Genomic DNA, 15,827 nt, shown 5'->3' with positions numbered 1-15,827 from the left:
ACCATTGTCTTGGGGGATACTCTAAGCAGTGTGAAAAAGCATCCCAGAGAGAACCATCACTTCCAGGTTTGAGACCCAGCTCTGCCACTGATTCCTGGTCACCAACTCCTTTCTCTATTCTAGACCAGTTTCCCCATTGTCAAAGAGCTGATGTGACCTAAATGAGTGATTTGCAGCTGTGGGGCACTCTGTGGAGGAGCAGGGAGAAGGAGGGAGCAGGGATCTGGGCCCCTCCACTGCTCCTTCAGCCAGGCTCCACCACTTTCATCTGCCTTACATAGTGAGATTTCAATTCTTAAAAGGTGTTGCCGCTAAACACCTGGCAGATGGTCTCTGAGTTTTCCTCTAGCTTCACCCTTCATTGGTTCCATGCCCTCCACTCACCAGCTTCCTTTACCAGTTCCTTGTGTCTCCCCAGGTTTGTAGCCCTGCACTCCTACTCAGCCCATGGACCTGACGAACTGGACCTGCAGAAGGGAGAGGGCATCAGGGTCCTGGGGAAGTACCAGGATGGCTGGCTCAGGGGCGTCTCCTTGGTGACCGGGCGAGTCGGCATCTTCCCCAACAACTATGTCATCCCCATTTTCAGGTGGGTCCTCTCCAATCTCAGGCATCAGAGGGTCGGGTCGCCTAGGCCAGGGGCCATCTGTGGGTTGAATCTCTGAAGGACTCAATGCCCTTTCAGAGTGCGGGCCGAGAAACAGCTTTTGTTCTAGTACCCTCCTAACACTTAACTTTAAAAAAAAAAATAGCAGAATAGTTATCTTTTAAATAGCTCTTCCCATTTTACAAGCACTTTTGCATCTTTTAACTCATTGGCTATGCTCAAGAATCTCGCTTAAGGTAGATGTTATTTTACAGATGAGGAAATTGATGTGCAGAGTTAACCAGTCTGCTCAAGAACTAGATTTCAGGTTTTCTACTATATAATCCCCCCCAAATCGCACCTCACACCCTGCGCCCTGACACTTCACAATCATGGCACAATGGGAAAACACAATGATCAGAAGACCTCTTGGAGCACCTTGGGAGACTTTCCAGGATGCTGGGCCATTAGACAGGGTTTTTGTGACTCAGACCACTACCCATCCATCCACACCCCAGGTCACATGCTAGTTACCCTGAAGATCTTCTTCCCAAACAGCTTTTCCCAATCTTTTTCATTCTCTGGCACATTCATCAATTTCACTGGCATACAGTTTGTCCAGCCACCTCGTACGACCACAAATACACACAGACCCCAAAACTATCCATGGTTCCTCCTACCCCCACCCCCATTAATTCCAGGCAAAGCCTGTCACAAGGCAGCAAGACCATCACCACATATACACTCTGTCTTTATGACATACCAGAGAGTCATAACTCCAAGGAAAGGGATAATCCCATTGTACACTACGGGGGTCAGAGCTAGAGTCATATATGGCCAGTTTTGGGGACTTTCATGTAGGCGGGGCAGTGTGTCCAGTGGAGGGCAGCAATGGTGAGGAGACAGAAACTACATCACTGGAGAAACCTATAAAGAAAGTAGGATTATTTGAGCTGCAGAAGACAAGGGTCAGAGGGACCACAACAGACTGTGTAGATGAGGAAGTAAATTTGTTCCATGAGGAGACAGTGAACCAGTGAATACAATTTAGAAGGTTCTGGTTTAATAAAAGACTGCACTTTCTAACCCACAGATTTTTCCAATCAGTCTGGCTGGTGAGGTGGTGGATCCCCTTTCTAGAAAGACTACAGGCAAAATGTGGGTTCCAACAGATTCAGGCAAAAAGATTTCTTCACATGCCAGAAAATTGGAATAGAGGATCATAGTTACTCCTTTCAAATGGAAGGTTCTTGGAACTTGTTAGAAAATTGCAAAATCTCCAAAGGCAAACTAAGGATGTCTACAACTGATGCTTTAATTCATTTATTCAACAAATATGTATTGAGCACTATATGTGAGGCACCTTTTTAGATACTGGAGAAACACCAGTGAACAAAAGACACAATATCCTCGCCCAGTGGAGCTTACATTCTAGTGGGACAGACAGACAATAAACAAGACATATAAGTAATACATGTGGTGTGCTAATGATAAGGTCTAAGAAGAAAATAGGAGTCAGGAAAGGGGGACAGAATTTGCGTGGGGGTGATTACAATGTTAATAGCTTGATCAGAGATGGCCTTACTGAGCAGTAAGAAGGTAGAATGAAGGAATGAGGGAGGTGTGTTCCAGACCCAAGGAACAGCAAGTACAGAACAAAGGCCCTGAGGGAGGAGCATGCCTGACATGAAGGCCAATAGGACTGGGTTAGGGAAGTGAGAGGGGGTTTAGTAGGTGAGGAGGTCAGAATGGTAACAGGGATTCAGATCACACAGAATTTCCTCGGTCGTAATGAGGAATTTGGCTTTAACCGTATTATAGGGCTTTGAGCAGAAGCATGACATGATCTAACTTATGTTGTAATCAGAATCCCTCTAGTTGCTGGGTTGAAAGTAAACTATAGATAGGAAAAGGTGGAAGCAGAGAGACTAGTTAAGCAGATATTGTAATAATCCGGTTGGGGGAGGGGGTGACGGTGAAATGAACCAAGGCGCTAGCTGTGGAGGGAGGGAGCAGTGGTTAGATTCTGGGTATATTCTGAAGGTAGGGACAAGAGGATTTTCTGACAAATCAAATACTGGGTGTAAAAGAAGAGAGGATTCATGATGAGTCCACTTTTTTTTTGCCTTGAGTAACTGGAAGACAGAGTTGCCTTTTACTGAGATGGAGTTGAAAACCAAAAGAGGAACAAACAGGTTTTGAGGTGTTGGGGGGAAGCAAAAGCTTGGTTCGTAGAAGATTAAGTCTCAGATGCCTTAGTATTCCTAGTAAAGACATTGGTAAGTGGTTGAGTATACATGTCTAGCATTTAAGAATGAGGTCCAGCCTTGAGATGGTATTTAAAGCCCTAAGACTAGATGAGATCATCACAATAGGATCCATTGAGGTGGAGAGAATGACAGTGATCCAGGAGCTCAATTCCTCAAGGAAAGAGGGGAAATGATGGCTCCAACAGGGTGGTAGGTGGCGGAGTCTAATCATGTGAACCCAAGCTGGGAAGTCTTGAGAAGAGTGGGAGGATGGTCCAGAAGTGACAACAAAGAGCAAGGATCTACCCTAACTCATGAACAGTCTTCCATGGAATCTTATCATGAACCCTCTAGGGACCATCTCTACTACTGGGGCATTTGCTTATGCATCAGGCCTTAGCCCAAAGTCCTGGATATTCCATGAAAAAAACATTAAAATAAGAGTGACCATATAACTTATCATCCAAACTAGGACGCTTTTGAGATAAAAGAGGGACACTCTACCAGGAGAGCAGGTGTAAACTGAGACTCTCCCGGGAAAACCTGGACGTAAGGTCACCCTAACTAGAATGCATGTAGGACTCCATTCCAGTGTACTTCAAGGCTGCAGCTTCCCGTTCTCTCCTTCTTGGCTTTTCTCCAAGTTAGATCTGTTCTTGGGCGAGTCATGAGCATCCAGATTCACCTGCTCCACGATGGCCACGTGTTAGGCAGTGGATGGAGTTTCAGCACCACCATAGTTTGCCATGAGTCCATCCCCACCCCCAGCTCATAGAAACCTGAATATGTGCATATACTGAGATGCTACTTATGCTGATGTGTGTGTTTGCTTCTAGGGAGTCAGCATTTCCAAAAAGGAAAGTCCTTGTCACAGTATAATCTCCTGAGGGCTATTAGGTGACAGCAGATCAATGCTTTCTGTGTGTGTGTGTTTTCCTTGACAGCCTCTCAGGTGCAGAGAAAGTTCCCATCCCCAAAATCTTGGACGCAGATGACATGTTCAGTTTGTCTATCTGGGGGCAGCTCACCCTTGTTCTTAACAACCCTTCCCCCTGTGGGAGGTTTAATTCCTCCCGCTACTCAGGGCTGAATGATGCCATCCTTTGTCAGCTGAGTTTTTCCTACTGAGTGGGTTGGACTTCGTGCGCAAGGCCCCTTTCTGTTCTAAGGTTGTGTGTGTGTGAGAGGTTTTGCCCCGTTTTTGTTGTCTGTTTGCAGTGATGGCTCTGCACTGCCACCAGCCCCCTTGGTGTACAGGGCTGCCTTTTATAAGACAGCCAGACCTCAAAGGTGTGAAGTGCCCCCTGAGCGTTTGAACCTCTGCTCTTACTAGCATCATCTCCTAATGAACTGAGCCAGCCAGAGTTTGGGGATCAATTAGAGACCAGAGTTGACCAAAATGCCAGGGTTTCGATTTACGATTCAGCAAGGGAGCCTTTTAATTACTGAGAGAGGAAAGGCTGCTATGCTGTGTAAAGCTCCAGCCCTCTGTGCTCGATGGTGACACCAGCCTGTCCAGCTGTGCCAACCACAGCTAAGTATCTGCCACCACGACCTAGTTCCCGTATCCCAGAGTTATCCCCTGGCTCAGGTGGTACAGAACACTTGTCACGTTTTCATTCAAGCCCTTCATAACAGCACCTACATCCCTTTGGTTTCCACTTCCATGCAGTCTCGGTAGAGGCATAAGGTTTCCTCCCTTTTCAGAGGCTGCAGAAACCAACTCCTCCCCCTCCCCCTCCCCCTCCTCCTCTTCTCTCCTCCTCCTCCCTCCCCCTCCCCTCCTCCTCTTCCTCCCTCCTCCTCCCCCCTCCTCCTCCCCCCTCCTCCTCCTCCTCCCCCCTCCTCCTCCCCCCTCCTCCTCCCTCCTCCTCCCCCTCCCTCTTCCTCCCTCCTCCTCCTCCCCTTCCTCCTCCCTCCTCCTCCTCCCCCCTCCCCCCTCCTCCTCCCTCCTCCTCCCTCCTCCTCCCTCTCCCCCTTCCCCTCATCCCCAACCTCCTCAACTCATCACCACAGGTGAGGGACAGGCTCAGCCTCTTGGGACTTGGAAACATGAACAAGGAAGGAACAAGGGAGGAAAGAATGTGGACAGAGTTGAAGGCCATTCATGGCGGGGACTCAAGGAGCAGCACCTGATCAGACGCTTCCCACCTCAGATCCCTGCTGCCCAGCTCTCGGCAGCCTCCCTTGGATCCTGTTTCCAAGCTCTTTCCGCCCCCTCCTGTCCTCCCAATGAATGCCCTTCTGCCCAATAAGCCAGGATATTTCTCTTTCTGGCAACCTTCACTGGACACATACGCCATCCTGATGCCTAAGGGTGGAGAAAAGTGACACGTGGGCCACCACTCACTTGCCTTTAACTTTCTACATAGAACTATATAAAGATTGTCATGGTCCAAGCTTTTGCCTTACCAGGAGGTCACTGGCAGGGCTGAGCAGGATAGAGCCACTGCGTGTCATGTCCCTTTCAAATATTGCGCAGGTTCTTAAGGGCTCATATCTCAGGTAGAAAAGGGGACACAGGGACCTGCACGCTCAAAGCAGCCCAGTGGAGCAAATCAGAGGCAACACACACACCTCCCGCTTAAACCCAGAATGTCTTTCCGTCTCTCCATCTAGAAAACAGGGATCATAATATCTGCAGGTCTGGGGTGTCATGGGGATTAATGAATATATGTTTGCAAAGTGCTTTGATGTTAGAAGAACATGCTGGGTAAGTGCTGAGCTTTTTGCCAAAAGACATAGAGGGACTCAGTGTTGGATGGGGGACTTGAGATTTAGGAGTTTCTGGAATCCGGCCTCATGCTAGGTCCAGAAAAATGAAGTTGCACCTTGGTCTGTAAACAGTTATCCAAGGAAGGGACTGGTGGAATTAGGCTGGCTTGGGCCTCATTAACTGTATTCTGTCCGGGCTGCTGCTGCTGCTGCTGCTGCTGGCAACAAATCTGGAACCTGTCTTCCATGATGCTGGTCCATTTTGCAGCATCCAACACTTTGAGGCCTTTGTTTAAAACACAGGTAGGGGCTTCCCTGGTGGTGCAGTGGTTAAGAATCCGCCTGCCAATGCAGGGGACATGGGTTCGAGCCCTGGTCCGGGAAGATCCCACATGCCACGGAGCAACTAAGCCCATGCGCCACAACTACTGAGCCTGTGCTCTAGAGCCCGCGAGCCACAACTACTGAGCCCACGTGCCACAACTACTGAAACCTGCGCTCTAGAGCCCGTGAGCCACAACTACTGAGCCCGTGTGCTGCAACTACTGAGCCTGCGCTCTAGAGCCTGCGAGCCACAACTACTGAAGCCCACACTCCTAGAGCCCGTGCTCTGCAACAAGAGAAGCCACCGCAATGAGAAGCCCACGCAGTGCAACGAAGAGTAGCCCCCGCTCGCCGCAACCAGAGAAAGCCATGCAGAGCAACGAAGACCCAATGCAGCCATAAATAAATAAATAAATAAATAAATAAATTTATTAAAAAAAAAAAAACAACACAGGTAGAGGCAGACTCTGCCAGGCAAGCCAGTGCTGGGGAGTTCTCTCCAGCCCAGCCCTCATCTCCAGAATGTAGTCTGAGCTCTTCCTGGTGTACAGCCCACTCCACCTCACTGACTGCATCCCCAGGGGCCAGAAGCACGCTGTAGGCTGTGGACAGAAACCCCTCTCCGCAAGCAGCAGTTCCCAGTGCATCGGGCTGCATATGCTTCCTGGGCAGAGTTGGCTGCATTACATGATGCCTTTCCCATCTTGTACAACACTGGTGGCTCAATATTAAACTACATAAACTTTTTTTAAAGCAAAACAAGGAGAGAAAAGGAGAAATAAGGGGAAATTACCTAAAGAGAAACCTGGAGGCATTGACAGGAAGGAAAATACGTGGAGGGCATCTCTGTGCCGGGGCCTTGGTTGAACTGGTTATCTCCAGGGAATTAGCGGGGGTTATTTAATCAACAGAGTGACAAGGGGATTCACGAACTACTCGGTAGGGGCTGTGATGTTGGGGCAGGATGGTAAAAGGGCAAGAAGGGCATGTAAAATGACACCATTCCCCATGGGGTTCAGGGAGTTGCAGGCTGGAAACATGGACAGGAGATTGCTGTTTTACAAAAGATTAACACTGTTCTTAAAAATCAAAGCCTAAGGCTGAAGAATTAGGTCTTATGGAGGCATGTGTAGGGCCTACCAGCTCCTTTAGTGTGTTAATTTTCAAGTGGGACGCAGGGTTTTCCAAATGATGAATGCTCTAACTAGCCAGAAGGTAGGGTAGCTTAGTGGTAGAGCGAGGGGCCAGCCTGGACCTGGGTTCAAATCTCAGATCTATTAATTGCTTGGACAAGTAACAGTAAATCTCTATTTTTTAACCTACAAAACAGTAGCACTAATAGTACCTACCTCAGAAGGCTGTTGAGAAGAACCTGTGAGATGATGTGGGCAAAGAGCTTGGCCAATGCTGGGTGTTACAGTGGGTATACAGTAAGTGCTTACTATGTGTGAGACAGAATGACTGGCTTCAGTGCTAAAAGCATCATGGCAGCCATTCAACAAACATTTATTAATAAACAATATGTGCAGAACACAGAGGCTATAAAACAAGTCATATAAAATCTCTGCCTTTGTAAGAGTTTAGGATCTAGTGGGAAAGTCACTGAAAGAACAAGAAATCGCCCCTGTGAAGCAAAATGAACACATACAAGATCTTGTGCTCTGAACTGAGGGCTGAAGGGACATGGGGTGAAGAGTGAGCAGAGCTGGAGTGAAAGATGATGATATTCAAGTCTTCTAGTTCCACCCGGCCTCAGTATGAGACCCTCTCCCCGCCCTCAGCATGCCACACAGTTATCCAGGTGTGGAAGCTGAGGCCTCCATAGTTAAGCCTGTGATGAAGACAAGTGTAAACATATATATATGTATCTATGTATGTATGGGTAGGAATAGGATGAGGAGGGACCACATGTGCTATACAGTTGGGAGCTGATCGTTTTTTTAAAACAGGACTCTTGACTGAACCTTTTCTTTCTCTATTTCTTCTCTTTCACAAAAAAAAAAAATATTTGCACAACCAGAAAGACATCTAGTGTTCCAGACTCCCGGAGCTCTGCTCTCTACGCCACATGGACGTTATCCACCTCCTCTGTGTCCTCCCAAGGCAGCATTTCAGAAGGTGATCCCCGGCAGAGCCAGCCCTTCAAGTCCGTCTTCGTGCCCACGGCCATAGTCAACCCCGTGCGGAACCTGGCTGGTCTGGGGACCCTGGGGCAGGGCTCCCTCCGCAAAGCGCGGAGCAGCATGAGAAAGAGTAAGTGGTGGCAGAGAGGTACGTGCCTAGAGCTAGGGGATGGGGGGATCTCACACTGGCAAACAGAGTGCTTTTTGCAAAAACAAGGATCTTGGCTTTACAATAAGCCTCTGTGAAGGTTGCTTTACACTTCCCAAATACTGCGTTGTTTTATCAGATGAAGCCACACGGACTCAAGGTCCCCGCCCTCAGTCACTTCATACACGAATGCTGACTGATTGGGATGATACCAGCCCTGTGTGCCAACATGTAATCAGAGCATGGCCAAGGTGGATGCTGGTTCTTATTAAGACAGAACAACTAAAGCACTTGCTGGATCAATGCTTCTTAAACTGTGCTCCACGGAACCCCTCAGGAGGTGCCAAAAGGGAAACAAGGGAAGGATGCAGGGGAGGAGGAAAAGAAGAGTCATTGCTAAGAGCCCCTGAATCCCACTTTGTTTAACTAATATATGCACAAGGTAAAAAAAATTATATTGTACAAAAGTACATTATACTGTACAAATGTCTCCTTCATATCCTTCCCCCCCAGTCCCAAGTTCTCGTCCATGTACATACATACCTTGTAATCCTAGTACACTGTTGTGCACCTTGGTTTTATTTTTATATAACACCCACATTGCACACATGGCAATTACATAGCTCCTTCATCTTCAAAGCCATGCTTTTATCTCCTAATATATTGAATTTCTGCATAAGGCTTCATTTTCAGGGGCTCTAAAAAAGTGGTTGAAACCCATTGTTCTATAAAACATCAAGCTTCTATATTCGTACACCTCTCTAGAAGAAGACAACAAGCCAAGCAAAGTCAACTTGATTTGTTCTACATCCCCTGACTTAAACTGGGCTCTGCCATCCCTCCTGCTATCTTAAAAAAAGATTAAAGGTGAAAATGTAGTACTAGTCAGAGCAAAAGATTCACATGTGGGACAATATGCCACACAGACATTAAAGCAATTAGTGCCCCAAGACAATTAATGCAATTATCTTTGTTCTACCCTTTCTCAGTGCTTTCTGATCATCTGCTTGACCACCAATCCTACCACTGTTGCCTCTTAATTCTAGCCAACGGTGCCCTCCTCCTCACCCTCTCCTCCACCTTCTCCCCACAAAACACACATGCAATAAGTTATCCCACCACAACAGCCTCGGGCAAGTTACTGACCTCTTCGGCCTTCAGTTTTCTCATTTGCAAAATGAAAATAAAAATAGTACCTACCTCATCAGGGCATTAAATAATTCATTTAAGACTAATGGCACAGTGCCTGGCACATAATAAGCTCTCGAGAAATGTTAGCTATTTTTATAGTATAGCATTTTATCAGTATCAATACTGTTACTGCAGCTAAGCAGATCATGTTGGGTCCCTCCAGAATGTGAATGTAATTCACTTCACTTGCGTTGAAATGTTCACATAGTCTAGACCACTTTTGAATACCGAGGAGAACAGCCCCTTGGCAATTGCTCACACTTCCTTTCGAACACTCCCTCTCTATCTTTGTGTAGATCTTGATTGGCTTGGAGTTTTGACCACTTGCATTATATGCACATGTAATAAGAAAGCATTAAATCTGTTGGAAATTAGGAACCCGACAAGATAAGTAGATAAGGCGGTAAACTGATTTTTCACCCATTTCCGAGAGCCTGAGGACAGGTCTGCCTAGTGTGGCTTTGACCTTCCTAGGTCCCAGAGGCTTTCTCTCTCTCCCTTTTCCCAAGGTGAGAATGGTCAAGCTATCAATCTCCCCAAAGCAAAGAGAAATGACAGAGAATTGACTGTATGCATCTCACAGGGCTGTCAGTGGAGAAATAGATATTGACATTGAAAGGTCAGACTTGTGTAAGTGGTGGCTGGGTTGCCAGTGGCAGCTGAGAACGCCAGCGGTGTTACAGTGAGCGTCTGCTCTTCATGTTCACACCCGGCTTGATAAAGAGTCATGACACAGAACATGGCCTTGGCTCAGGCCTTCTGTGCTGGACACAGATGACTGTGATTCACACACGTGTCCATAGAGTGTCACAAAGAACTAACATCTCTGCTGGATGTCACCTATAGCTCTAAATTCTGGGAGACCCTTATGAAGAAATAGCCCACAATGCTTCTCAGGGTGTCTCCCCCACTGCCCCCCACAGAGCACAATGAACTCTCAATTATTCTCCAGGTCACCCACAGGGCATATGCTCAAAGGATGGGGATCTCCTGTCTTCCAGAGAATTTGAGGGGAAGGAATAGCTTCCTTTTACTGAGGGAGGACTATCTCAGTTAAAAAAAAAAAAAAAAAAGAGCTCAGGGAAACGGAAGGGGCAAAACCAAACTCCTGGACTGTGCATTTTTAGAGTTTGCTTCTCCTTACCTAAAAAAACAAAAAAAAAGTTTTAAAACATGGGGCATTTATTATGTTCCAGGCACTATCCTAACATTTTGCACACATCATAAAATGTAATCCTCACCCCAGGCCATGAGGTGCTGTTATTAGCTCCAGTTTACAACCAGGGGACCGAGGACCAGGGAGATGATGTGACTGATGTGCCCCTGGCTCCCTGGGAGGAGATCTGATTCCAGAGCCTGTGTCATGGGACTTCACGAAGCTCATCCGCTCACATCTCTAATTTGGGAATAACCTTTCCAAATCTGCTTCCGGCTGCTGTCACGTTTGCCTGGTGCACGCAGTCCCTAAATCCCACTCACCCTTCCTCCCTGCAGACCCGATGAAAAGCAGAGGTCCCACCACCACAGGCCTACAGCTTCCACCAGAATTTTCTTTAAGTAGCGGGTTGGAGTCCTCTCCCCTCTCTCCTGCCCTCTCTCCCTCCCACTCATGCCTCTCCATTGACTCTCTCTTGCGTGTCTCAATTTCTGCTGTCTCTTTCTTTGTCTCTGCTTTTGTTTCCTCTTTGGTCTGCATGCCTTTATGTTTATTTCTCACGGTGAAGCTCTCTCTTTAGGACTGTCTTCTTCACTTTCCATCTTAAAGGCCTGGAGGGAGAAAGTAGGAGTGTGTGTGTATATGTGTGTGACAGAGAGAGACAGAGAGAGAGAGAGAGGGAGAGGACGAATAGAGGTGATATACCTTCTGACGCCACCCCACCCCCAGTATTCGCCTAGCCAGTCATTTGCTGCCAGCATCAGCAAACAGCACTAAAAAAAGAATAAGGTCACCTTTGAAAGACCCTGGGAGAATGTGAGCACGGTCAAATTGGGAAAGCACTTAACTATTCTGGGCTATCAGGACACACTGCTTACCCAGCTCCCACCCAGACTGCTGTCAGCCGCCCCATTGCTGATATCTCTGTCATACAATTCCCCAGATGGATCCCTGCAGAGACCCGTCCAGTCAGGGGTCCCCACCCTCGTGGTGGGCTCCCTCAGACGCAACCCCACCATGGTCGTCCAGCCTCAGCAGTTCCAATTCTACCAGCCACAGGGGGCCCCCTCCTCAGCCTCGGCGGTGGTGGCGGAGATGGGACCCAAGCCCACTGCCACTGGGGAGCCTGCCCTCACGTGCGTCAGCAGGGGCAGTGACACCAGGATCCACTCAGCAGCCAGTTCCCTCATCATGGAAGGCAAAGAAATCCTCGCCAGGAGTGAGCCTCTACCAAAACTGCCTGCATCTCCCCCGCCATCCATCCTGGTGAAACCAGAGAACTCAAGAAATGGCAGCGAAAAGGTAGGAGTAGGTGACATTAGGGGGGCCTGATTCTTTAGACCCCTAACTTTGCACAGTGTCCCAGCTCCTGAGATTTCACCGTAAATGGACGAGGAATCAAAATTGCAGCCTCCAAAGAATCCTCGCACACAACGCCCCTTCCATATCCTCACATCACCCGCACCCTCCCCAGACATGTTACTGAATTTCCTTTAGGCTTCCAGAGGATTTTATACATCCTTCTTTCGAGGCCCAGAGGCAACTTGGAAAAAACACGGCTTTGGCATCAGACACAATCTTGATTTGAATTCCAGCTGTGCTGCTTGCTAGCTGGTGACTCTGGTTAAAACACTTCACCTTTCTGAGACTCTTTTGCCTAATCTGTAAAATGGTGGTAAGAAGAGTAATAGCCTCATAGGATTGGAGAGGAGTTAAATGAGTAAAGTACTTACGTAGGGCTTGATACGTACTCGTTCACAGTATAGAAGAGGCAACTGAGGCACAGGAGAAGGTAAGTGACTTAGTAAGGTCACACTGAGTTATAACTACTCCAACAACTGTTATCGGGACCTTTGCGGTTATCAGTTATCGGTTCTAGGGCTTTTCCCACTAGAAGTCATATGAGTTTTTGCAAAAGTGTTATGTTCTCAACAATATGCTTGAGGCAGGGACGGAGGAGGTGACGTGAAGAAAATTAGGTGATTGTTATCTTTTAGTGTATTGAACATCACACCACCACCATTACTATCACTATCACCACCACCATGACCACCATCACCATCATCACTACCATCACCCATTTCCCTCCAAATGGAAAGATGGTGTGGTTTCCTCCTCTTTGTTAAGCATTTACTGAATGCTATCGACCTAGCAGGCACTGTGCTGAGTACTTCACATGTCCTATCTCATTTAATTCTGACAACAACCTTCTGATGTAGCTATAATTATTATTGTCATCCTCATTTAAAAATGAGGACATGAAGGCTTATGGAGTTAAAGTACATGACCCAGAAGCACACAGCTGACACACATGAGTGTCTGGAGTAGAATCGAGATCTGACACAAAAACTCATGCTCTTAATGTTAAGCTATAAGCTTGCAGGGAAAGGCATTTGGAAAAAGCTAGTGTTAACTGATATAAATGTTGAGAGTTCTTCTTCTGAATTACAGTATTCAAATAATTCAAAGTTTTCCAGACCCCACTTGTCAATTACCCCCAAGCCATTAGATGCAGCCCTCAAACTGTGTTTAGTAAGCGCCCAGACCTCTGCTGGACATGGTAAGGGTCAAAAGTATGAAGACATTTGGATGTCTTCATTTGGAAGACATTTGGTCTCCCACTCACCTTTCAATCCCAAGACACTGGGATTGAATTTCACAGAAAAAAAAAAAAAGATTTCTGAGCAGTAGCACAGAACACTTTATTAACCTCTAAGACAGGGAATGGCCAAAGTAAAACCTAATATACAAGATCTATAACAGGCTAGGAAAGAAGGGAGAGGGGAAGGGCTTATCCAAACATCAGATCATTGACTCCCACATAAAGCGGGGCCTGCTAATCAGCTCCAGCCAATTGCTGCCAGAATGCGGCACAGGCCCCAGTGTGCCTGCACTTTGATTATCTTAAGGGACATATAAAATGCTGATTTTTATATGCATCTCCCAATTTTTATGTGTTAGCCACTAAATCAAACTCCCAGACTTTGTGCAGACTATATTCAGTCAGCAGTGTCCAGTTGGCTACCTCTGCTCTGAGGATTTATGAAGGAACTGTCTGGATGGAGTCAGCAGGGAGGCCTTACTGGCAGGTGGAAAGGAGAGAGGGGAGGGGAAGGACCCTATTCTCAGGTAGGTGGTTGTTCCCCCTATTTCTAGTGGCTAATTCCCAGTCGTTCTTCAGTTCTCAACTGAAATAACTCTGCCTCTAAGAGGCCTTCTCCGACAAGCCCCGTTCCAGCTTCAGTTGGATACTCCGCTGCATTCCTCAGCATCTTCTGCTTCCCCCGCGGTGGCACTGGCTATCGCTGTCATTTGTCAGGGCGGTTTTGTTCACTCTTGGCTTCACAGCACCTGATAGCGTGGTGAGGCATGGTCGACACTCATGACAGACACAAGTATTTGCTGGATGAACACGTGAATGAGGCATTCCAGGAAGGGACGAGTGTAGAGAAACAGCATGAACCAAGTCCCAGGGGAAAATAGCACAGGTTCCCCACTCACCTATGTCCCTTTGCTCTCCTCTGTCTTACAGCAAGTCAAAACCGTGAGATTTCAGAATTACAGCCCTCCTCCCGCCAAACATCACACCTCTGGGAAGCCTGAACAAGCAGCCACCCCGAAGGGGTCCCAGCCTGAAGCAGCCCCCTTGGGCCCAGAGATGACCGTCCTATTCGCCCACCGAAGCGGCTGCCATTCTGGACAGCAGACAGACCTCCGGAGGAAGTCAACTTTTAGCAAAACCATGACCCCAACGCCCACTGCCTTGGCCACGCAGACCGTGTTTCCCAGCAAATGAATCTACAGGTGGCTTTTCCTAGACCCCAAAGAGGTGAATTGCGTTTAAATACAGTATGCCTCCACTGAGGGCGTCCTGCCATTCTTTGGGGACTCGAGCATGGGTCCTTGTTCTGCCCACTTTACCTCCAGGAAAGGACAGGTGGGAGTGGGGATTCCTGCCCTGGCTGGGAAGATAGACTAGGTGACCTTCCAGACATAATGATTCAATGTAGCAAGGCCACTACCCAGACCAAGGAATGGGAGCTCATCCTGCCCACTCTATTGCCCAGCGTGGAGTGTGCAGCCTCTCATCCTCTAGGTTCTGTGTAGAATTTCTATGATGTTATCAAAGGGGCTTCAGCCAGGTGGGTCACAATGGTGGAATGCTGGCGTTACTTCTTTGGCCTCAACATCTGAGAACAGCTTCTGCCATCTTCTGGCACCTAGACACCAGCCACTAGTAGCCCCCATATCTTTGTCCCTCCATCAAGTCATAATCCTGGCTGCCAAGGGAGAATTTCTGGGAAGGGTGTGAGACGGATACTTCGAACATTCCAAGAACCCTCTAAACCAAAGAGAGTCAGCTTCCTGGCTTTGCTCCAAACAAGGTCAGAGAGAAAGCTGACTATTGCCATACTTTAAGCTTCTCAATCTGTTTGCCCACATATAATCCTACGTGATAGATAAGCAGGAATCACGTACTTGTGGAGAGGGTCTTGTATGGTGTTACGGACAATTCATTCATCCTGGCTCTAGTCTGACTTCCCCAAGAGAACACAGCATGCTTAGAAACAACTTGGTAAGTGGTTTGAGTTTAGATATACATTCTGTTTGCATTGCAACAGTCTTTACTTTCACTGATTTCTTCTATTTGGTGCAGACTAGCTGTTTCACCAGGTTGAAGAATAAGGCAACAATGTCATTGAGAAGATGCCAATCCATGGCTGGGGTGAGGGTGCCTTCTAGAGGAAAGTTTCTATAAAAAGGGACTCGACAATAAGGTTGGAGAGGAAAAGTGGGTAAGAAGGAGGAGAAAGGGAGAGTGAAGAAAATATGGAGAGAGTGGGGAGGTGACGAGAGTGAGAGAGAAAGAGGATTAGGAGAAATGTCAGGGAAGAATATAAAAGAGTTGGAGAGCAGCCTTGACATTCTTGACAGGTGGGGAAAGAAGGATGGAATCTGCAAAAGTAGGTGACCCCACTAAGATGGGGCTGAAGTGAGCGGGACCAGCCAGGCAAAGCCTTGTAAACAGGGGTAAAAGAGCATCCCAGGGAGTGGAGGCAATGCTGTAAGACAAATCATTAATTCTCATTTAACTTAATTGTTGTAATTTAACATTTATTGCATGCCCATCAATGTGGGCACTTTAGTGCATAAATGCCATTTGCTACTACGCCTGGATGTCATTAAAAAAAAAAAAAAGGCAGGTCTAATTAGACCTTCTCCCTGGACAGTTCTTGAAGATCCTGGGATTAAAAACATCCATATTTTACGTAGCAACCACACACTTGGCAAATTGAATTGTCAAGACTTTTCCAGACCTTAAAAAAACAAAAAC

General features: G+C 47.3%; 1 protein-coding gene across 2 annotated transcripts in view; it reads left to right on the top strand.

The window, feature by feature from the left end:
• SH3RF2 (SH3 domain containing ring finger 2) overlaps window positions 1–15,827 on the top strand; it is a 152,010-nt gene that overhangs the window by 120,285 nt on the left and 15,898 nt on the right. Inside the window, exons 7-10 of one of the 2 annotated variants that reach the window (XM_082454171.1) lie at window positions 419–589; window positions 7,895–8,145; window positions 11,436–11,794; window positions 14,025–14,321. In XM_082454171.1, the coding sequence (XP_082310297.1) occupies window positions 419–589; window positions 7,895–8,145; window positions 11,436–11,794; window positions 14,025–14,288 (1,045 nt within the window). In that variant the 3' untranslated portion in view covers window positions 14,289–14,321. The remainder of the gene's footprint in view (window positions 1–418; window positions 590–7,894; window positions 8,146–11,435; window positions 11,795–14,024; window positions 14,322–15,827) is intronic. The other variant, XM_082454172.1, reaches the window with a different exon arrangement.

This window comes from Balaenoptera physalus, assembly GCF_965194825.1.
Source record: "Balaenoptera physalus genome assembly, chromosome: 3".
Classification (NCBI taxonomy): domain Eukaryota; kingdom Metazoa; phylum Chordata; class Mammalia; order Artiodactyla; family Balaenopteridae; genus Balaenoptera; species Balaenoptera physalus.
The sequence above is the reverse complement of the archived record's forward strand: the minus strand, read 5'-3'. Positions and strand labels throughout refer to the sequence as shown.